Source organism: Syngnathoides biaculeatus, chromosome 6 (assembly GCF_019802595.1).
Source record: "Syngnathoides biaculeatus isolate LvHL_M chromosome 6, ASM1980259v1, whole genome shotgun sequence".
Lineage (NCBI taxonomy): Eukaryota > Metazoa > Chordata > Actinopteri > Syngnathiformes > Syngnathidae > Syngnathoides > Syngnathoides biaculeatus.
Genome location: NC_084645.1, coordinates 7,593,480 through 7,616,172, shown reverse-complemented (window position 1 = coordinate 7,616,172; position 22,693 = coordinate 7,593,480). Strand labels below are relative to the sequence as shown.

Below are 22,693 nucleotides of genomic sequence, written 5' to 3'. Positions count from 1 at the left end.
GACATGAGGGCAGTTGGGGTTAGAGAGGAAGATGCAGGAGATAGGCTAAGATGGCAAAAGATGACACGCTGTGGCGACCCCTAACGGGACAAGCCGAAAGGAAAAGAAGAAGAATCCCTGAGTATATCCATTTGGCTATTTCACAGTAGTTTTATTAACGTTACTATAAGGAATTGTCAAATTAGCTGTACGTGATGTGCATCCCGTGCCTGAGACGCACAAAAATTAGCGGAGATACAAAGTATCATCGAGCTGCGTCTTCTGATGCAAAGCTTTTTTTCCCCAATGAGACAGGATGGCAGTGTGTGACTAATTTGATTGTATATGCACCCGAATGTCTGAATTCTTCAGCAAAAAAAAAAACAAAAAAAAACGGGGCACGTACAAGGTGCCCAGTCATTTAATGAAGAAAGGTTGCGATACAATGGGTTTAATCATCCTAGTTTTTTAAAATCAGAGATAGTGAAGAGAGGGGAGCCTCCGTCTGATTGGCTGTGTGCGTATATGCACCCATGTTTTTGTGCATGCCATGTGTACGTCTTTGAAATGTGGCTGCTTTCATACATGAAGGTAAGATTTCTGACAGAGAGCAGTTAGCTGGAATTTAAAGAAATTGAGATGCATTAAAGGAGTTAAGGAATTAAAGGAACTAATGCCACCAATGATGTGGGAATATGAACGCAGCCATCCCGCTAACACCTACAACCTGGTATGTCAAATTTGTATGAAGTCACAACAAAAACAAGACAACGTAAAACCTCAAGGTGAGTAAATCCATTTTAAACACAGCCATCTCACCCAATTTCTTCAGCTCGGAACAATAAAACACCATGGGACATTTCCCTTTTCCTGTCAGCTTGGAGTTATGGAACTTTTCGCCCATCAATGCAAATGCAAAAATGAATTTGGCGCATGTATGCTCCCATCATATACAATAAAGGGTTATGACTACAAGAGTTGAAGCCAATGAACATGTTGAGGAACAGTGTTTAAAGATAGGTTGCAGACTTTTAATGAGTACATATCTTGAATAAAAACAGATTTCTTTGATCTCATTGTATGTTAATAACGTTACTGCTTGGCACTTTTTCTAAACCAACTAGAACCTTGGTTGGCATCATATTGGTTAAGGGATTTATGACATATCTTTTTCCAATTTTTCATACCTTTCATTGCAATTTTTGTTAACCAAACCTGAGTCTGTTTTATCATATTTATCTAAGATATTTTATTTATTGTTCTACCATGTCTATGCTTCCCATGGGGTCACCACCTGTGCGAGGGGCCATAGGGGTTGGGTGCGATGTGAGCTGGGTTGTGGCCAAAGCCACTTGCAGAAGCTGGCTCTAGGGATGTGGAATGTCACCTCTTTGGAAGGAAGGAGCCTAAACTGCTGTGTGAAGTCGAGAAGTTCCGAGCAGATATATAGATACTGTATATTGAACTCTCTTCCGAAAAGAGCTGGACGCGATGTAACACGACAATGCAGGAGCAGTTTACGGCATAGAGAAAGAGGCAGCCACTATTTTGTCGGCCAGAATAAATAGGTGTTGACAAAATTCCATGATATTTCCAAATTTATTCAAAAGATTCATCCGGAAAATGTGCTAATTATAGAGCTACCTCCATAGATTGGCACTTCAGGAAACATTGAAAGTTAATGTTAATGTTTGTTTTGAATTCATAGTTTGTGGAGTTTATTAATTTTTGTGAAATTAGGTTGTGTGCATGCCTCCTACTCTCCATCCCCCGCGATGTCTCGTCACGCATCCTTCCCTTCGCATTGTTGCTCAACGCCAAAGGTAAATGATCATGATCATTCTTTATTATTCTTTACATTATGTACACTTTGAATGCTTATTTTTAAGGTAAATGAACATAATTTTGTATTATTCTTTACATTATGTACACATTAAATGCTTATTTTTGGCGGTGGGGTGGGAGGTCGGGGGGCTTGGAACGGATTAGGCTATTTCATGTAAAATGCGTTTCTACTTACGAAAGTTTTACGTTACATAACTGCTTCCGGAACAAATTAATTTCGTAAGTGGAGGTACCATTGTAGTTGTTTTAGTATAGGCATGTTGTTCATATCTGTGGAGAAAAGACTGGAATCTAAATTGACTTAATTTTTTAAAAAAATTATTGTAAACACAAATAAAATATTATACATAATAGATTCATCAAATAATACAGATTTGTTCAACAAGTATCATACACCATCCCACACCTAGTTGTGTTACTTATCTGGACTAAAACACCCACGATCACATCTTTCTTTTTTTCCTAACCGTCCCACACTAGTCTATCAAACTTGAAAAGTTGCTTGTGTCTGTGTGAGTTTTGTAGTGAAAGATCATGTTGGATGTCATTGTTGTATCTTAAACGTACGAGTTGCGAATCATGCAGGTTGCAACCCTCTTTTTGCAGAGTTCATCGACAACAAAATCCTTGAATCCAAATAGTATTCTCCTTGGAACTTCTTCAATCATTGTTCATGCACTTCACACTTGAAAGTGCATAACAATGCAGACTCTGATTCCAGGTTGGCATGAATGACCTGCAAAAACATTTCTTTCTCTGAAAAAAAGGCAAACTGTCTTAATTAAATGAAATTTCCAACTCTAAATGAGATCATTGTCAAGTCATGTAGTCCAAGTCAAAGTCAAGTAAAGTCTCTGGGCTACCAAGTCAAGTCTTATGTATTTGATGAGCAAGTCCCAAGTTTTAAAACTGCATCTGCTAAGCGTACAATTTTCACAAAATTAGACTTCTTTTCCCTAAGAATTGCTGACAGTTTGTTTAAAGTGTAGCAGGAGTTGTGTCCTCCAAAAACATATTTAATGTTAGTAGCGTTGTAAACATGTTGGGTGGAAAAGCGGCTATTGTGATGTCATGACTATACACACACACACACACACACGCGTGCACCCACACACACGCACATATAAATATATATATATATGTGTATATATATATACACAGTGAAGAAAATAAGTATTTGAACACCCTCCCATATTGCATGTTCTCCCACTTAGAAATCATGGAGAGGTCTGAAATTTTCATTGTAGGTGCATGTCCGTTGTGAGAGAGATAATCTAAAAAGAAAAATCCAGAAATCGCAATATATGATTTTTTAACAATTTATTTGGGTGATACAGCTGCAAATAAGTATTTGAATACCTGTCTCTCATCTAGAATTCTGACCCTCAAAGACCTGTTATTCTGGCTGTAAAACTCAGTACAGTACAGTAGTCACTGTAAAAATGTTACAAGTTTGAGTCTTACTGATTGTATGGGGTGGACAAGTGTCTTTTTGCTGATAACGAGCTCACAACATTGCATCTGTATCAGGATAACACCTGGAGTGGAGGTGGACTTTTAACAGCACAATAACAGGTCTTTGAGCGTCAGAATTAGTGTTCAAATACTTATTTGCAGCTGTATCACACAAATCGTTAAAAAAAAAATCATACATTGTGATTTCTGGATTTTTCTTTTTGAATTATTTGTCTCAAAGTGGGCATCCACCTACAATGAAAATTTCAGACCCCTCCATGATTTCTAAGTGGGAGAACTTGCAATATAGCAGGGTTTTCAAATACTTATTTACACATGCTGTACAAGTAAGTATTCACTATAACAACTATATATTTGATCACCTCTCTGTTCAAATGTATTTAAACATGCATGCCCACACAAACACAGTTTTAAAACCAAAATCACAACCACCGTGTACATTAAATAATTATTTTATAGCCTATGCATTCTGAATGTTGATTGGCTTCTGATTTTGACTTTTGAAATCTGCTCGAGAATTGTTCTCAAACTACGGGTTGGACTAAAGTTAAAAAAAAAAAAAGATTCATTGGATGCTTTGGAAATAATGATTGTTGAATAATCATCGAAAATTATTTTATTATTGATTATTCTATTGCTTCGAGTCATATTTAGATGATATGCGCTTCACTTCTAACTAACAACAGAATCCCCGACAGTATGTATGACAGTATGTAGCATACTCAGCGGCAAGCGACGACAACGCTGTAAAGCGGCCCGGCCCGGCGCTGCGACGAGCCACCGTGGCCCGGCGCCATTTCTGTGTCGTTTATACACATCAGTAGAAGAGTCTCCCTTGACTGAATGGATGTAACCTGGTTCATTTATATGTAGTTGAATTCATGTAAACATTTTCTATTCACGGTTATTTACGTACAATAAATATTGTGTTACCAGTGACATAGACGTTCAAAACAAACTAAAATATTGCTTATCATTGGGGCGAAACTGTAAATTTGATCCATCGCACATTTTTCAAAAATCTATTGGGCAGCCCACATCTTTGTGCCATTTGTGCATATTGTTGACAAAATTGTTAAAAATGGCTTGCTCATTTTGACGATGCAACATTAACAGCTCATAAAAAGGCAGTTCTTTTTTGAGTATTTTAGAGATGCCAGGATCCTGCTCTACGCTTGAAATCTGCAATTGTGTTTCTCGTTTTGAATCATAGTGCGCTTTCACACAAAAAATATATGAAAAGCATACAGGAGAAAACAATACCATGATTTGAGTGCACAAATTATGCATGCAATGAAATTAAACTTTGAGTTTCCTATTTTCACAGAGCAAAAGTGCAGCATATACATTGCGTAACTATTTTTTTCCTCACTCAAATACAGACCATCCCTTTTTCAATATGCAAATGCACATCATGTAAAAAATGATCACTTTAACAAAATTCACACATGTGAAAGCCGACACAAGGGATGAGTGCCTTCTTGTAATGGCCTTTCATTAGTTTTGCAAATCTAATCAAGGAGATAAATATTGCATTTAAAAAAAAAGGAGATGTTATTTATGGCTTTTATCATCATCTGTTGGCAGCCAGATGTAACTGCAACAACTGACTGAGCTTCCGGAGGGCTTGTCGGCAGCTGATAAAACAGAGAGGGATGCGCACAAACACACAGACAAGAGAGTTTCTTTTTTAAGGAAATGTTCCATTCCATTAATGAATTAACCTTCAACTGTATTCCAAGAAAATGATGGTTATTGTTTCCCATATTCTTTTTCAATAGCTTTCCTACAAAAGATGATCTAAGTGAAATGTGAAATGAGTTCATAGAGACTGATAAAAGAGGTGCCACTAGTCTAAGCTCCTCTGTTAAGGTGAATCCCAGGAGGATCATACAGCATCTTGTCTTTCTTCTCCCATTGTCTATAATGCTGAGTCACCCGTATCACCCGATTGCCTCTCAACCTCACAATTTCCTCCTTCAAACACATCTCCTTTACTCTTGCTATCCTCCCCTGCATGAGATAATATTGTATGATTCATTTGTACTGTTAATCTACATTCATACAACTTGAGAAAAATTCAATTCACACTCAACAATATATTTTTGCACACCACACAAGAACCTAACCACACACATACAGGCATGCAAATAAGGATCTCTGAGTGATGGGGCGCATCAACGGTGACTGTACCCCTGAGCTGATTCTGAGGAAGGGGGACAGCACCTTTACTCAGAGGCACCTTGACAGTAGTCAGAAGGCACATAAACATCTTTCAAAACAACAACAGCACAGTAGTTGCAATTAGTACATTTGTCTGTCATATTTACCAACATCAAATTCTATAGTGTCAAGAAAAAGTACTAACCTCCTTCTCAAATTCTTAGATTTTTGCATAGTTTCCTCACTTTAATGTTTAAGAACATTAAACAAACGTAAATATCAGAAACAACCCACGCTAAAAACGCTGTTTTTAAATGGTGATTTTGTTTATTAAAAAAAATATATATATATATATATATATATATATATATATATTCAAAGTTCCCTGGCCATTTGTGAAAAAGTAATGGTCTCCTACACCTAATAAATTAAGTGGCCACCCTAAGCAGCAAAAATCAAATGTTTTCTAAAACTGGCAATGAGTGTTTCACATCTCTATGGAGATATGTTGAACAATTCTTCCTTGCAGAATTGTTTTAATTCGAGCATTAACAGCCAAATGCCACCACATTTCAGTTGAATCTAAATCTGGACTTTGACTAGACCACTCTTCTTTTTCTTTTCTTTTCGGCTTGTCCCGTTAGGGGTCACCACAGCGTGTCATCTTAGAAGAACACATATTTGTTTGGCACAATTTTACACCGGATGCCCTTCCTGACGCAACCCCCTCTGCATTTATTGTTTTTTTTTTTTTAACTGAAGTTGTTTTTCTGGTGTGTTTTGGATCATTATTGCACAGAACCCAAGTGCGCTTTAGTTTGAGGTCACAAACTAACGGCTGAAGAATCTCTTTCAAGATTTTCTGTTAAACAGCAGAATTCATTGTTCCATTAATCACGGCAAATTGTCTAGGTCCTGAAGGAGTAACCACTCCAAGACCATCACACTACCACGACCATGTTTGACTGTTAGTTATGTTTCTGAAACCCGTGCTACATTTATGACAGATATGAGACACACACTTTCCAAAAAGCTCAATTTTCATTTTGTCAGTCCATATATTATTCTCCCCAAAGTCAGGGGAATCACTCTGATGTTGTTGTTTTTGTGTTTGCAAAAGGAAGACAAACCTTTATTTTCTTCTGTGTCAGAAGTAATTTTCGCCTTGGAACTCTTCCATCGACAGTCATTTTGTCCAATCTCTTTCTAATTGTTGTGTTGTGAACACTGGCCTTAACTGAAGCAAGGGAGACCTGCAGTTCTTTAGAAGTTGTTCTGAGTTCCTTTCTGGCGTCCTAGATGAGTCATTGACAATAATGTACAAAAAAAACTAGACTGCGCACAGACCCCTTTCACGTGGTAATTCGGCTTCAACTTCTGGTCAGGGCAAAACATTGCTTTGGGTACTAGTTCACGTGAACGTTGACATCCTTTTCTATCCTAACAATTGAACATTGTAAAACATAATATTGGAATATGTTAGGTTTAGCTTTTTTTGGTGTCAATATGGTTAATTCTTGTTGCACTCACAGCGGTCAAAACTGTGTAGGCTGTCGCAAAGAAGTAACTTTTCACCGGTAAGTGTATTTCAAATTAACCTTCAAAATTAATTATTATAATTATGAATGTGGAAAATATGACAATATTATAACGGTCTGTACCTCGGATTACAGATGTATGTGTCAATGTATATTTAAACCTTTCTGGGCATCCTGCAAATGTTTGGATTATGTTCATGTCTTTAGAGATCCAAAACATCGCAAGTACAGTGAAGAAAATGAGTATTTGAATAATCTGCTATATTGCAAGTTCTCCCACTTAGAAATCATGGAGGGGTCTGAAATTTTCATCGTAGGTGCATGTGCACCGTGAGAGAGATAATTTAAAAAGAAAAATCCAGAAATCACAATGTATGATTTTTTTAAATGATTTGTGTGATAGAGCTGCAAATGAGTATTTGAACACTTGTCTATTAGCTAGATTTCTGACCCTCAAAGACCTGTTAGTCCACCTTTAAAAGTCCACCTCCACTCCATGTATTATCCTTAATCAGCTGTACCTGTGTGAGGTCGTTAGCTCCATAAAGACACCTATCCACCCCATACAATCAGTAAGACTCACACTTGTAACATGGCCAAGAGCAAACAGCTGTCCAAAGACACCAGAGACAAAATTGTAAAACTCCACATGGCTGGAAAGAGCTACGGAGAAATTGCCAAGCAGCTTGGTGAAAAAGGTCCACTGTTGGAGCAATCATTAGAAAATGGAAGAAGCTAAACATGACGGTAAATCTCAATCGGAGTGGAGCCCTATGCAAGATATCATCTCGTGGAGTCTCAATGATCCTTAGGAAGGTGAGGAATCAGGCCAGGACTACTCAACAGGACTTGGTCAAGGACCTGAAAAGAGCTGGAACCACCATTTCCAAGGTGACTGTTGGTAATAGACTTAGACGACATGGTTTGAAATCATGCATGGCATGGAAGGTTCCCCCACATAAAACCACGCCAAGGCCCGACTTAAGTTTGCCAATGACCATTTTTATGATACAGAGGAGTCATGGGAGAAAGTTTTGTGGTCAGATGAGACCAAAATAGAACTTTTTGGTCATAATTCCACTAACCGTGTTTGGAGGAAGATGAATGATGAGTCCCATCCCAATTGTGAAACATGGGGGTAGTAGCATCATGCTTTGGGCTGTTTTTCTACACACGGGGGAGGACGACTGCACTGCTGGGCAGCGTCCCATTTTTGGGACATCATGATTTTCACGCATTATATCCTTCACTATATAAAAATATTCAGGTGTTTTAATCTGAAGCCATAATTTGGTATCAGGGGAGGATAACTCATCGGTCAAATTTAGCACAAAGTTATTTCCCTTTCCTTCCTGACCCAACATGGCTGCCTCAAGTACACATGGAGCATTTTCCAAGAGAAGAAACGGAGAAAGGTCAGTATGCAACCAAGTTTGTCTTCAAAATGCTAATCCATCAGTATTATTAATGTGTGTCGTTCTAGAATAAGACTGAATTAATAAACATATCTCGAGTATGTACCACTTCACACAACTGATAACATACCCGTCCCAGTTTTGGGACACTGCCCGTGAGAGAGTACATCTTTTTTGCCCTTTGTTTTATGTGTTAAACGAAAAAGGAGTGTTATTTCCTTGATTGTGACTTTTATCTCAATAAGGCAAAAAATTGCCCCCCTGCCCATTCATGGGTTAAGGAGAGGATGACCGCGGCCATGTATTGTGAGATTTTGGGGAACAACCTCTTTTCCCTCAGTCAGAGCATTCAAGATGGGTCGTGGCTGGGTCTTTCAACATGACAATGACCTGAAGCACACAGCCAAGAAGACCAAGGAGTGGCTCCGGAAGAAGCATATCAAGGTTCTGGCGTGGCCTAGCCAGTCTCCAGACCTAAACCCAATAGAAAATCTTTGGAGGGAGCTGAAACTCCGTGTTTCTCAGCGACAGCGCAGAAACCTGTCTGATCTAGAGAAGATCTGTGTGGAGGAGTGGGCCAAAATCCCTCCTGCAGTTTGTGCAAACCTGTCTGAACAACTACAGGAAACGTTTGACCTCTGTAGTTGCAAACAAAGGCTACTGTACCAAATATTAACATTGGTTTTCTCAGGTGTTCAAATACTCATTTGCAGCTGTGTCACACAAATAACTCATTAAAAAGTCATACATTGTGATTCATGGATTATCTCTTTCACAGTGGGCATGCACCTAGAATGAAAATTTCAGACCCCTCCATGACTTCTAAGTGGGAGAACTTGCAATATAGCAGGGTGTTCAAATACTTATTTTCTTCACTGTAGATTTATCGGACCGTTTTCCAAAACAATGTGTGTATTGTTTACCGTGCTTTTTGCCCTGACCGGAAGTCAGAGCCTGTTGATCATGGCGAAACAAATGTTGGATCCAGAGTGTGCAGTCTAGTTTTTATTCTACGTCATTGGTCATTGCTGTTTTCTTGGCGTAATCTATGTAGACTGGCAACATGTGGGGATAATGGCTTTCACTATGGTTCCTTGGAATCCTAAAGCTTTAAAAATTGCTATTGTGACACTTTACAGACTGATAAATGTAAAATATCGTATTTTCCGGGTTATACGTCGCTCTCGCTCCGGAGTACAAGTCACACCAGCCATAAAATCAATATAAATGAAGAACAAAACACATATAAGTCGCACTGGAGTATAAGTAGCATTGTTGGGGGAAATTTATTTGCTAAAATCCAACACCAAGAACAGACATGTCATTTAAAATTTAAATGACAAACAATTTAAAATAAAAATAGTATGGAGGCAACAACAGGCTGAATGGATAGCTTACGTTACATGACACAACTGAGAATGTGCCTGGTATTTTAAAATAACATTAAGAGTTATTTCGATAACTATAGCATAAATAACATATTAAGAAGTTTACCAAAACCATTTGTGTCATTCCAAATGCCCGGTAACTAAAATCCAATGAAATCTTCATCCTCGGTGTCACTTCTAAACAACTACACCAACTCCAGAGGTTGACGACGCGGTGCTTCCTCTTCTACGTCGCTTACGTCAGACTCATTGTTGGTTGCCGTTGCAACTAGCCCATTTCAGCCTTTCTGAATCCCGACGGGATGGTTTTGGTTGTCACGGAAGCCCATACTTTGTAGAGCCATTCATTGACTTCCCAGAAAGTTGCATGGTGGATTCACCTGGAAGCTGTACTCTCCATCCGTCATCCACTGCTCCCACAGCAGGGGTTGGGAACCTATGGCTTGCAAGAAATACCAGGATCTTTTGGTGGTTGCATATTGGTTCGCAAAGCCCTCACAACCAGATACTGCACATGTGATTTCTGTCGTGCAGGCAACACAAATGACGCAGAGAAGGTTTGTCCTAGTGGGGTTGCCGTAGTTTGGGGCACCAGGCAACGGAAATGACGCAGAGACATTTTGGCCTAGTGGAATTGCCGTAAGTCCACAAGCTTAAGGTCGAACACCGATCATGTCGGAACAACTACGTAATTATGGAAATGCTTTTTTGACAAAGGTCGCTTAAAGAAAAAAATATGAGGAGTACCAAAGTTTTCATCAAGAATGGACAGTCTTTGTGGAGAGAGAGGGTTCTGCAAGGAGTCCCAGCTCAGGAACAATCAGTTGCTGCAACTAACTGTATCATCACCGACTATAGATACAATACACCCTTTGCGATCCCTTTATATTAGCAGATTTTTATTTCAGTTACTACTCTTTTTTCTATAATCTCTGTGCAACATTTTTTGCTTGCCATTGTTCTTGCTCTCTCTCCAGTATACATTGTGTTTATCCCTGTCAGGATAGCAATTTTTTTCAGACAATTTTCCCAAAAACTATCACAACAAATGATAGCATTGTTGATGTGTTTAAATCCACCGATAATAAAGATTAATAATTGAAGCACATTCTTTTTAAGAACATCCATCCATCCATTGTCTCAGCAGCTTATCCTCACAAAAGTTGTGAGAGTGTTGGAGCTTATTCCAGCTCCAGCAGTACAAAAACTGGCCAATTGTCACTGTATGCACCGAGCTATGAGCATAGTTAAATTTTTCCATCCATCCATTTTCTTGGCTGCTTATCCTCATAAGGGTCGAGGGAGTACTGGAGCCTATCCCAGTTGTCAACGGGCAGGAGGCGGGGTACACCCTGAACTGGTTGCCACTCAATCGCAGGGCACATGGAGACAAACAGCCGCATTCACAACCACACCCAGGGGCAATTTAGAGTCACCAATGAATGGATGTTTTTAGAATGTGGGAGGAAACTGGAATGCCTAGAAAAAAACCATGCAGACACAGGGAGAACATGCAAACCCTACACACATGGGGCCGGAATTCAAACCCCAGAACTTCAAAACTGTGAGGGAGACCGCCTAATCAGTCGCAGCAACGTGTCCAGCCTTCTTAAGGACATTTCTCTTCAATTATTATTCTAAAAGTAATTAATGTTTACATTTTAATGTAGAACAATAAATAAAATGTCTTAGATAAGAAATTATAATAAATAAAAAAGACTCAAGCTCTGGTCACAAAAATTGCACTTCAACAAATATTGAAATTTGGCCCAGAGGTAAAATACAAACGGTCATTAATTCTTTAACAGGGAATATACTGACCATCCATGTTTCCAGTTTGTTAAAAATAAGGGCCAAGTAGTAACAGCGACGCGGTAGCGAGGCTGTAAAGCGTTGGCCTCACAGTTTTAACGACAGGGGTTCGAATCTAGACCCCATCTCTGTGGAGTTTGCATCTTCTCCCCGTGCCTGCGTGGGTTTTCTCCGGGCACTCCAGTTTCCTCCCACATCCGCAGACATGCATGGATTGAAAACTCTAAATTGCCCCTAGGTGTGATGGTGAGTGTAAAATATGTCTGTCTCTCTGTGCCCTACGATTGGCTGGCAATCAGTTCAGGGTGTACCCCACTTCCTGCCCGATGATAGATGGGATGGGCTCCAGCACTCCCTAGTGAGAGTAAGCAGCTCAGAAGATGGATGGATGGAACGTTCCACGGGTTGGGAAAATGTTAAATTTGTAACTATCACTACAGAGGGAGATAGATAACATTTAAAAATACAACAACAACAACAAAAAAGACAATGCAGGCAAAAGGTCACCATATGTCACCATGCACAATCTTCTGGTCTTTTCGTTTACTATGGTATTGAGCTTAGACAACGTGTGTAAGAGTACATGGCTGCAGAGGCCCAGTTGTTGATGTAGGCTATGCTGTACTCGAGCAATCTGAACAGTGGAAGTGAATTTTCCGTCTTATCAATACAACTGGGGGACCTTGTCCAAACAATTTCTATGTGTGCATGTCTCAGTTATCCACACACCTTTAAGTGTCTGGCGTCAATCTGGCCAGAGACTGAGAGCATGGGGCTCTCCAGATGTCTCCGAAAAAAACATCCACTAAAGCGTGAATGACTGCAGCGAAAAGAATCTACATTGGTGACATTAAAATCTTGAACGTGGACAAACATGAGAATGTGTGCTCATCCATGGATTTAAAAACCAAATATATAGGGTGTGAAGACTGTCGGGATTCTTGAGTTACTCAGGTCAAACAGCCACAGTGTCCTTATAATATCATCTGTCATCTAATTCTTCACAAAGCCCCCTGGGAAGCGCTGGCAGGGTAGTAATTATCACTTGAGTAAATACTTTGGACATCGATTAGGCTACTGTTAGTCAGGACAATGTTTTCTCTCTTCCCTCATCTACAGCATTGTCAGCACCAGGGTCAGGGGGTGAAAACGCTTACTATCGCACAGAGTTTGGGGACTATAATTCAACATGCCTTTCGCTAAGTAAATAGCAGGAAAGGGTAATAACTCATCTGCACACTGAGCACAAACGGTGTTTCCTCTGTAACCCAGTCAACTTCCCCCTTTAGGATATTTGACCATATGTCCACATGCATCCATCCACACACACTTTATAGGCAATGCACAGATAAATAAAGCAAACATACACATATTTGTGTGTAGCTAGTGTAAGCATTAAAAAAAAACAATATTCCAAGTTATGGTTTAAAATGAGAGCTTTAATGAGTTAAATTTGCAGAATATCCAAACAAATAAGAGGGTTGAGACAAAAAAAGACTGAGCTAATTTCCAACAGATATGTCCACACTGAGGCCAACCTCTGGGGCCTTCTGATGTTAAGGTACAGTATTTATGGCATTTTTACATACTTCACACAGCATGCAGAATTTGTATGCTGATTATTATCTACTGAATAGATTTAGATGCAGCTCTCAAGCAAGCGCTATCTGATTACGGACATGTGAATTCTTAGTTTCCAATACCCAAATCAGACACAATCTCGCTTGTTGAATATCTGCCAGTATAATCAAACCAAGTCCGAGTCATCCTGCTGTTTCAGCAACTTTTCTCTGCTTCCCCCCTAACACTGACTGCTCTCTCATGGCTTTTCCAGAAGAAAAAAAAGAATCTCAAAGGGAAAACTGAAAGAAGTGTCCGCAAACGTAAAGCATTTCCAACATGTTAACTCTATCGTACACTTAATCTAGAATAAATAAAACATGTTATTAATTTTAATTTAATTAATCAACGGCAATGCTTGTTAAGGGGTGCAAAGAAAGAGATAGTGGAGGAGAGGGAGGAGGAGAAAGATATGGTTTAAATAAATGAGAAAAGACTGAGGGAGAAAAGAAGCGCATTCACACCTATCATCTAATTATACAACAACATTAATCCCATTACGACTGGAACTGATTGTCAGGGTCCAGACCCTGGCTGCTCCTATTGAGGCCTGTTGTTATTGCAGTGGAGTCTAGTCTCCTGCCTGCTCTGGCCAGATAACAACTTTAATCATGCTTGGCAATCTCTATCTGTACCAGAGATCAGGCCCCGAGGCTTATCGCAAGTTCACATCAAGCTAAAAGCAGAACAAAGAAGAAAAAATAAGGGAACGCCACCAAGGCACAATGTGTGTGTGTGTGGGGGGGGGTCTGTGCGTGAGTGTGTGTGTACATTGTGTGTGTGCACTTGTGTGTCAGAGAAAAACAAGAGAAATACAGGGAGAGAAAGATTTCAACATGCTTAAGCACAAGAACTCACTTTATCTTAAAAAAAAAGTTATTCATTTCTCATTCATGAAATAATTATGTGACCAATAACTGATGACTGATAACACAGTAATGCTTTCCTTTCAAAAACTTAACCACAATGTATTGGGAGGGAAAATTCCTTTGCCTTCTAACAAATAGAAATCTAATTTGTAAACTCATAAAGTTGCCAGGGAAATAAAGACTACACAAAAAAAGAAGAGGTCATCTTGGGGTTTTCTTTTCTGGAATCTGCATGCTTCAAGGTTTGCTATAAGCTGGAGGAGGCAGCCATTATTCATGCTGACCACAGAAGCTCCAGCTTCACTGGCATAGGAACCAACCTTTCTCACACAGATACACACACATACGCGCATGCACATTATCAAGATTCTAAATCTGCTAGCTCTTATCTATCTATCATCAGCAGGCCTCCTTATCAGCCTCAAACATCTTTCACAGAAGGGTGGGGGAGCAGCAAACCAGGCTGCATTGCCATTAAAAACACACCACAACACATTCATCTAACAGCTATGTATTCTGCACGCTTTTTCACTCTATCTCAACCGACCCCCACCACCCAACTATGTCCACTCCCCTCCATCTTGTCTCTTTTATCACCCAACTCTGCCTTTCTCTTCTTTACTTATCTGGAAATCCACCCCCAGCCAATCGCAAACAAAACTAATGACAACAGCGCGACAATGCTGGAAGAATGGCATGCAACAGCCAAATGTAATTAAAATGTGCCCTCCAATCTCGATCTTTCATTCCATCTGCCCTACCTCTCATCTCCCTCTCTCTTTTCTGCTTTCTGTTATCGTGGGGCATGATCACCACCGTGTTTTATCATGTCTCCCATCTCAACTGCCAAAATGTAAGCCCAGGGATCCAGCCTCCATGGGCTGCCTGCCTGCTGAATCGCTGAGCAGTCTTCCTCCCAGAGTCCATCCCTCCTATCTCTCCATCAAGGAGGGGAGCCTTATCAGGCTCAAAGATCTCCAACTGCAGGGAAGGATGACGCACAAAAAGGCAGAGACAAATATCTATCTGCTTCACAAACACTTTCTTCTTCTGTTGGCCTCCGGAAAGCCTGAAACCTAATGTACCGCTTGTGGGAGAGAGTGCAATGTTGTTGTAATGTAGCACCACATTGTAAGAGGACTGTAGGCATCATTTGTCCTTTACATGAGTGTGTGTGTGTCTGTGTACGGTGGCTAGAGTATATGATGGTGGGTATTGGGCAATTTTATCCAGAGAACTATTTATAACAAGTACATAGACAACACTATTGACATGGGGCCACGAAATGTTTCCATGTTCCGGGGAAGGGGTGACAGAAAATAATCGAGAAGCACTGGTATATAGGGAAACTACACAGGGGATAGCTGCAGTGACGTCAGCGATGTTGCCGCACATGCAAGTATAAAGAGGCCTTTACACTGGTTAGTGGAATATGTCTTGTGTGATGTCACACATGATGCCAGTTTGACCTCTGAGTTTGAGTGTGACTTTTGAAGCCTATTTTGAAAAATATGTTCAACTTAAGAGGTTGCATGTTTAGCAGCATCAGATATTAAGTCGAAAACTGGGATGCATACATATGTAATCCATTATTTTCTCCTTGCACGGAGGAATACATTCATCAGTCATATATTGAAACTTTGATCCAACAACATATTTTAATTGTAAAAGACACTGGAGCACTGATTTTATGACATCTTTATTCAAGGATAGGGAAAATGACCAATAAATTATGATTCTTAATCAGTTTAATAACAATGAATACACTTGGTTTCATCTTCAACCCTGCTTAAAAACACTATACTATACACAACGGGAAACCCTGTAAGGAAATCTTTCATTTCTCTCCATTGTCCACATCGTTTGCACTGGAGTCATGTCATGGACTCACTCTTTATATCTACTTCTATAGTTCCGGTGTGTGTTACAAAAACAAGAGCCTCCTTAAACTTCCACCTCAGCAGCACCTAGATTGCTACTAACTAGCCAGTTGCCATTGCCTCGACAAGATGTATTAGTAACAACAAATAAGGGGTTATCATGTTCAGACACTGGATACTGCTGTGATGGACATTGAAAGGTAAAGTATTGATGTTTTTTTTAAACTCACTAAGTGTTCAACCTGGTTGTTCATATCCCACTCTAGGTCAACATGACTACAGTAGCCCTCCCCACATGAACTTGTACTTGACGAAGAAGGGTTTATACCGAAAAAAACGTGCAATTTTAACCACTTTAATCATAATACTGTTCTTCCAATATACGTACTCTACAAACAGTACATACTGTAAACAGTATTTTCAACCCCAAAAAGTTGTTTTTGCCACAATTTTTAAAATCGTGAGTTGGTGGAGATTTATGTGGCAGAAAATGAATGTTTGGGGCTCCATTGTATCGTATCCCAGTAAAGTTCCAAATCTAGCACTTACCAAGAAACGAAACTCCACGTTCTAAAACACTGATTTTTAATTGTTTTCATGCAGGAATCGTCTGCATCTGCACTGAATTGATTACAACGGAAAAGAACGAACATTTTTGTAAATAACAGCAGATTTTTTTTCTGCATTGTTTTCAAGAAGGACAATACACGTATGGTTAGCACTACGCTACTTTGTCGAACCTTACCTCGCCTCGGCAATACCTCACATCAATAACAATAACTACCAGACACGAAACAGCATGGCTGACCCATAGTGCTTAGTTATGTATTTGTAACAGCACAGGCCCAGACCTCTCGTGGACCCCCTCATAACCCAGATCAACAAAGTCCTTATCACGCCTCACTCTTTCCTATCAAAATGTCTGCCAAATCACAAGAGAGTCACGGGGCTGAGAGCTGACTGGCCTCAACTCCAGCAAGGCTTGGTACACTGGGAAGCATGGGGGCACCAGAAGCACAGATAAAGATGGTCATGAAACCCCTGAGATGCACACATGCAGTACAGTATGCTCTCTCTGTCTCTTATTGTCACTCATACACACATAGCCTACCTGAGGTTTATCAGACGCTTGTCTGGAATACATTTCTAGACCTAACTACTTCCTGTACAGCTAGTGCTAGGCTGTTTACAGTGCCTATACTTACTTTAAGTATGAAGAAAAGGAAGGCATTGGTGATACTGGGTACTTAACATTGTCTTTGATGACATCATTTTTTTAATATAACGCAATAATGTGATGCATTAACTTGAACAATTGTCAGCAATATTTTACCTGTTAAAATATCAGTAAAGTGAGTTCTAAAGCATTTTGGACCTTGGATGATGAGATGCCATGTCTGTTTCTTCTTCTTAAAATACATTTCCCCAGGATTTTACAATCATTTGCAATTACATTAATTTAGTCAGCATGTATTCCTATTCTCATTATCACTTGGCCACATACTTCTTGCCACATTTGACTGTATTTATATTGTTAGGTATGTGTTTAATAAATTAAAATAAAATTTCCGTTATTTGGCCAAAATACATCTCATGGAAGTAAGCTTCGGTGAAGTGCACTATATTGTTTTTAACTGCCTATTGATTTGATATTGATATTGTTATATTGCAGAAAAAAATAATACTTATTGTTTGAGTTTGCTCATAAGAATGGAAATTCATTGGAATGTCAGATTATTAAGATAAAGATTATTTTTAGTCTATTTTAGCATCATTGTCTTGTCAAAGGCAGTCAATGTGAAAAAGAGTACATGTCATTCCACGATTGCTTAAAAGTAACCTCCACAATATTTGGTGGCAATGAAGTGGAAATTTTAAGACTGATTCTCGCTTGCTCTCTCTTTTTTTTTTTAAAAGACTTCAAGAGACTCAAAGGCTACAGGCAAATAGTTACAGCAGAAATTCCCTGTTCAGAGATGTAATAGCTAACCCTCAATTTACAAGTACATAAAAGCACTGGTGAGGATAAGCACAACGAAAGATGAATGAATGAATGAATGAATGAATGAATGAATGAATGAATTGGGAAGCATCGCATCAGTTCCATGTTCAACAAGTATAATTTCTGACTGTGTCTAAAACCTGCAGGTCTAGATGTGGAATCCCTTTTCAATTACAGTAAGATATTTACTTATCGGTGATGTTTTTCACAGAACCTAATAGTAACTAATCCTCTGTACCTCAACAGCCCAATTGTTTAATATTGTCCTGTCATAGGCAAATTAGCTATTTATAGACATGTTTCCAAAACAAGGGATTGGTCAAACTACTGTATAGACACTGACAATGTCACAGGGTGTATCAGTAATTGCTCCTGAAACTGTTAGAAGTGTTGTAGTTCTAAAGTTTTGAATTATGTTTTAAGGAAAAGTGTAAGCTTACTGGGGTAGATTTCTCATACTTTTTTTCAACAAAATGAATGCTTGAAATAATTAATTGGAGTGCATTTTCCCAATGCCGCATCCAAGGTTCAGAACTATGGAATAATGCAGTGTCAGTTGAATAAAAAAGCAAAAGAGCAGAATAATAAATAACAGCATTGAACCCGAACAACCATGAATGACATAAAAGGATAAATTTGCAAAAATGTCTAATTGTAAGCACCAATGGTGAGAAAAGATCAGCCTATCTGACGCCCCATCTCTGGGGGGGGGAGTGAAAAGCCTTGTGGGAAATGCACCGGCGGCCTTGGCGCTCCTCAAACAGAAAACAAATAATAAAAGATCCAATTTTAATCTTTATCAGAGCTCACATCGGATCGCCGGTTTATCTCTCTTCACATCGGCTTTCTCAGAGAACATTGACGTTTTCACAACAGAATTAAACAGGAAGTCTCGGCTACAGTTTTGACGGTTGATACAAAAAGGCTGTCTTTTGATGAGAACATACTGTACACTTTCTCTTCACTTTTCTGCCTTGGCAGCAGGAATAACGCTATTTTTTTTTTCTTAAAAGCTTCGTCTGTCATCAATTCCGAGAACGGAAAATCAGCGGCAATATCAAACGCACAAAAAAGCGACTGACTGCCTCCGATATAAAAAAAAAAAAAAAGTTAAATAAAACTGGGCTACTGTACAAAAAGTCAAGCGTGATAGCTGGACTTTGTCCTACTTGTAGGTGTGAATTTTAGGATGAGTCTCACAATCAATGTTTGTCCGCCAGCAACTACAGACAACTTTGATTCAGAGAAAGTACAGTAAAAAAGATTTTAATAATATTTATTATTATTATTATTATTATTACAATAACAAAGTACTTCATCTGACTTACGCTTGATCTGCCGGGGTTTGCTCTGCTTTCTCCTGGACATGGTGGCTCTTCCTGGGACAAGTCGTCCAGTGGGACGGAGGGAGAGGCGGATCAGCGTGAGAAGTCTTCTCCCTTCTGCTTGCGTTCGACGGCGGACGTTCCGCTCCTGCCGACTCTTCGTTTGGGTCAGACACTAAAATCTACATGACCCGCTCGCACTTTGGTATCTTCTGCCACGACAGCTTTGTCTACCTGTGGCTCCGTCCCTTTACTGTCCTCCTCCTTCCAAACAAACGCCTTCTCGGTACTTGGCACCGAACCTTAGTCCACGATAGTCCGCGTCTCGCCGGTCAACGAGGATAAATGTTGTGGTTCAGATACGAGGGCTTCTGCGGAAACCCGTCTAACGTTGCTTTTTGTTGGAGTGTCGCCTCCTCGCTCCGTCAGCACAAATCTCTCAAGCGGGGACCAGTTCCACTCGCCAACAAGCACGCAACCAGTCCATTCGACCTACTACAGACCTCCCCTCACTTGTGACGTAAAATATCGCACTCTTCTCCTATTGGTCCAAACTTCATGCACGTTACGTTAGATTTCATTATGGAACTCAACCCCCAAAATTTGTTTTTTTTCATTGTGAACGGCGGAAGACTTTTTCTTCGTTTCGTCTATTTCTATTTGTGTCTAGATTTAAGAGAGACTTTTTTCCCCCATTATTTCATCATGTTAAACAAGACCAAACATGACTATGTAATTCAAATATATAAGCTTAGCAGATTGTAATGGTAAGATTAGTGTATTAATATGTTCGGTGTAGGCAACCCAAATCTAAATTGTGACTGACCAAGGCCTTCTTCCTTCAGTGAACTGCCATCTGGGAGACGGCAGTTCTCCGCTTTAATTATATACTTTATCATTCAATGCTGTCATCTGGCGGTCAAACTTCAAACTACGGAAGATTCAGGAGAATAATTTTCTGCTCGTGCTCTTCCCCTATAAACGTCAAGTATAATTTACTTTCAATCATTTTGTTAAAAAAAATAATAATAATACGAATTATAATACCTTGCGATCTATTGGGTTGATTAAAAACTCTTCCAAACTAACCACTATCTCTCCTTTTTTTTTTTTTTTTTTGGTTTCGTCTGCTTGCTGGGAAGTGCTGTACGTGGGGACTTGAGTGGCAGTGCTCTATAGCCTGCCGAATTATCCATCCAGCCTTTTTCTATACCGGTTATCCTAATTTTTGGATGAACTTCAGCCTGTTCTAACTGACTTGTAGTTTGTGTGATTTGTGGCAGAGTAAAAGGTTGGATTGGTTGTCAGCCTATTGCAAGGCAAATATAGACAAATGTTCAGTCATATTCACGTGAACTGCATATGGAAAATGTAGAGTCTTGAGTTGAATAGATTTTTTTTCAGTTTTTTTTTTCTTAGTTTTATGCACATCAATATGTAATGCAGCCCTATGGGGGCACAAACCAGTGCAATCTGTAGGCCGGTCCCAAGCCCAGATAAATGCAGAGGGTTGAGTCAGGAAGGGCATCTGGCGTAAAAACTGTGCCAAACAAATATGAGTGTTCATCTAAAGAACCCCCGGCACTGCTAACCTGCAGGGCGTCGGTGGAAATTCAGCTACTGTGGGTCGAAGACAAAGAAGAGGAGGAAACCGGATCCATCGTCAGAAGAAAAAGAGGAATGCACAGAGCCTACAACTGAGTGTAGGGACTTTGAATATTGGGACTATGACAGGAAAAGCTCAGGAGTTGGTTGACATGATGATGAGGAGAAAGGTTGATATTCTGTGCATCCAAGAGAGAGAGGTAGTAAGGCTAGAAGTTTAGGAGCAGGGTTTAAATTATTCTACCACGGAGTAGATGGGAAGAGAAATGGAGTAGGGGTTATTTTAAAGGAAGAGCTGGCTAAGAATGTCTTGGAGGTGAAAAGAGTATCAGATCGAGTGATGAGACTATTAATTTGAAATTGAGGGTGTTATGTATAATGTGGTTAGCGACTATGCCCCACAGGTAGGATGTGTCCTAGAGTTGAAAGAGAAATTCTGGAAGGAACTAGATGAAGTAGTTCTGAGCATCCCAGACAGCGAGAGAGTTGTGATTGGTGCAGATCGTAATGGACATATTGGAAAAGGAAACAGGGGCGAAGAAGAAGTGATGGGTAAGTACGGCATCCAGGAAAGGAACTTTGAGGGACAGATGGTGGTGGACTTTGCAAAAAGGATGGAGTTGGCTGTAGTGAACACTTTTTTTCCAGAAGAGCCAGGAACATAGAGTGACCTACAAGAGCGGAAGTAGAAGCACGCAGGTGGATTATATTTTGTGCAGACGAGGTAATCTGAAGGGGGTTACTGACTGTAAAGTAGTGGTAGGGGAGAGTGTAGCTCGACAGCATAGGATGGTAGTGTGTAGGATGACTCTGGTGGTGGCCGTAAAGCAGCCTGGCTCGGCTCCATGATAACCCACCTCGGCTGCGAAAATGAGCCACCCCGGCCGAGGCGCCGCATCCGCCGTTCACGGCTTCGGAGAAGGCTGCGCGTCAGGCTCGCAGATGGCGGCCGCCCTGAAGAACTCTGCCGAAAAGCGCCCCGGTTCGACAGTGTTGTTCATCGCGGGCGGCGGCGGCTATGAACAACGCCGAAAAGCGGCCCCGTTTGGCGCTATGATAAGGCACCTTGGCGCCGAAAATGAACCACCCCGGCCGGCTGCGACGAGCTACCAAGGCCGCCGGCCTTGTCGGCCAGGCTGGCTTGTCGCAGTCAGCTGGGTGGCTCATTTTCACCGCCAAGGTGGCTTATCATGGCGTCGGGCCGCGATGGCTCATCTCCGCCACGGAAGTGGATTGGACGGGGAGGCGTTTTGGGCATGATCGCATATCATCTGAATATGGTAGGAAACAATAGGGTAATATTGCGCCGGTAACTTCACTCGGTTGTGTGATGTTCTCTTCTTCGAAAAGAGCTTTCGTGTCAGAAGGGGGCGTGTTCATCTTTCATAGTAGGGGCCACCACGTGTTTTCAATGGGGAATGACTGGGTTGACGTCACGGACAGGGGATGCAGCCAATATGGCGACCAGTTGGATGTCGTCCAATAACACATACACAACTTTGCGCATGGATGACGCGCTCTCCACTCATATCTATTTTTTCTTGTAGCCATTGAAGTGAATAATGTTGTATGTATTTTTCATTACAATATCTATTTTAGAATGCTTATAGGGATGACATTTGACCTTTAAAATAGACCATGAATGCAGAGTATCTTGCTTCTCCGAATCTGTTGCCCTCAACATAAACTCCCTGATTAACATTCCTCCATGTTATTACTTTCCCTGTTTTGTTTTGGGTTTTTTTTTTTTTTTTTTTTTTTTTGCATTTTGCAAAA

At 40.2% G+C, this 22,693-nt stretch overlaps 2 protein-coding genes across 6 annotated transcripts in view; one reads left to right on the top strand and one right to left on the bottom strand.

Annotated features, from left to right (window-relative positions):
* zfpm1 (zinc finger protein, FOG family member 1) overlaps nucleotides 1–19,809 on the bottom strand; it is a 152,454-nt gene extending 132,645 nt beyond the window's left edge. Inside the window, exon 1 of the mRNA XM_061821705.1 lies at nucleotides 19,316–19,809. Coding sequence (XP_061677689.1) covers nucleotides 19,316–19,355 — 40 coding nt within the window. The 5' untranslated portion in view covers nucleotides 19,356–19,809. The remainder of the gene's footprint in view (nucleotides 1–19,315) is intronic.
* Nucleotides 534–22,693, top strand: part of LOC133501764 (carboxylesterase 5A-like) — a 53,275-nt gene continuing 31,115 nt past the window's right edge. For 2 of the 5 annotated variants that reach the window (XM_061821706.1, XM_061821710.1), the window contains exons 1-2: nucleotides 609–764; nucleotides 1,720–1,802. In XM_061821706.1, the coding sequence (XP_061677690.1) occupies nucleotides 712–764; nucleotides 1,720–1,802 (136 nt within the window). In that variant the 5' untranslated portion in view covers nucleotides 609–711. Of the gene's footprint in view, nucleotides 765–1,719; nucleotides 1,803–22,693 lie in introns of all 5 variants that reach the window. The other 3 variants (XM_061821709.1, XM_061821707.1, XM_061821708.1) reach the window with 3 other exon arrangements.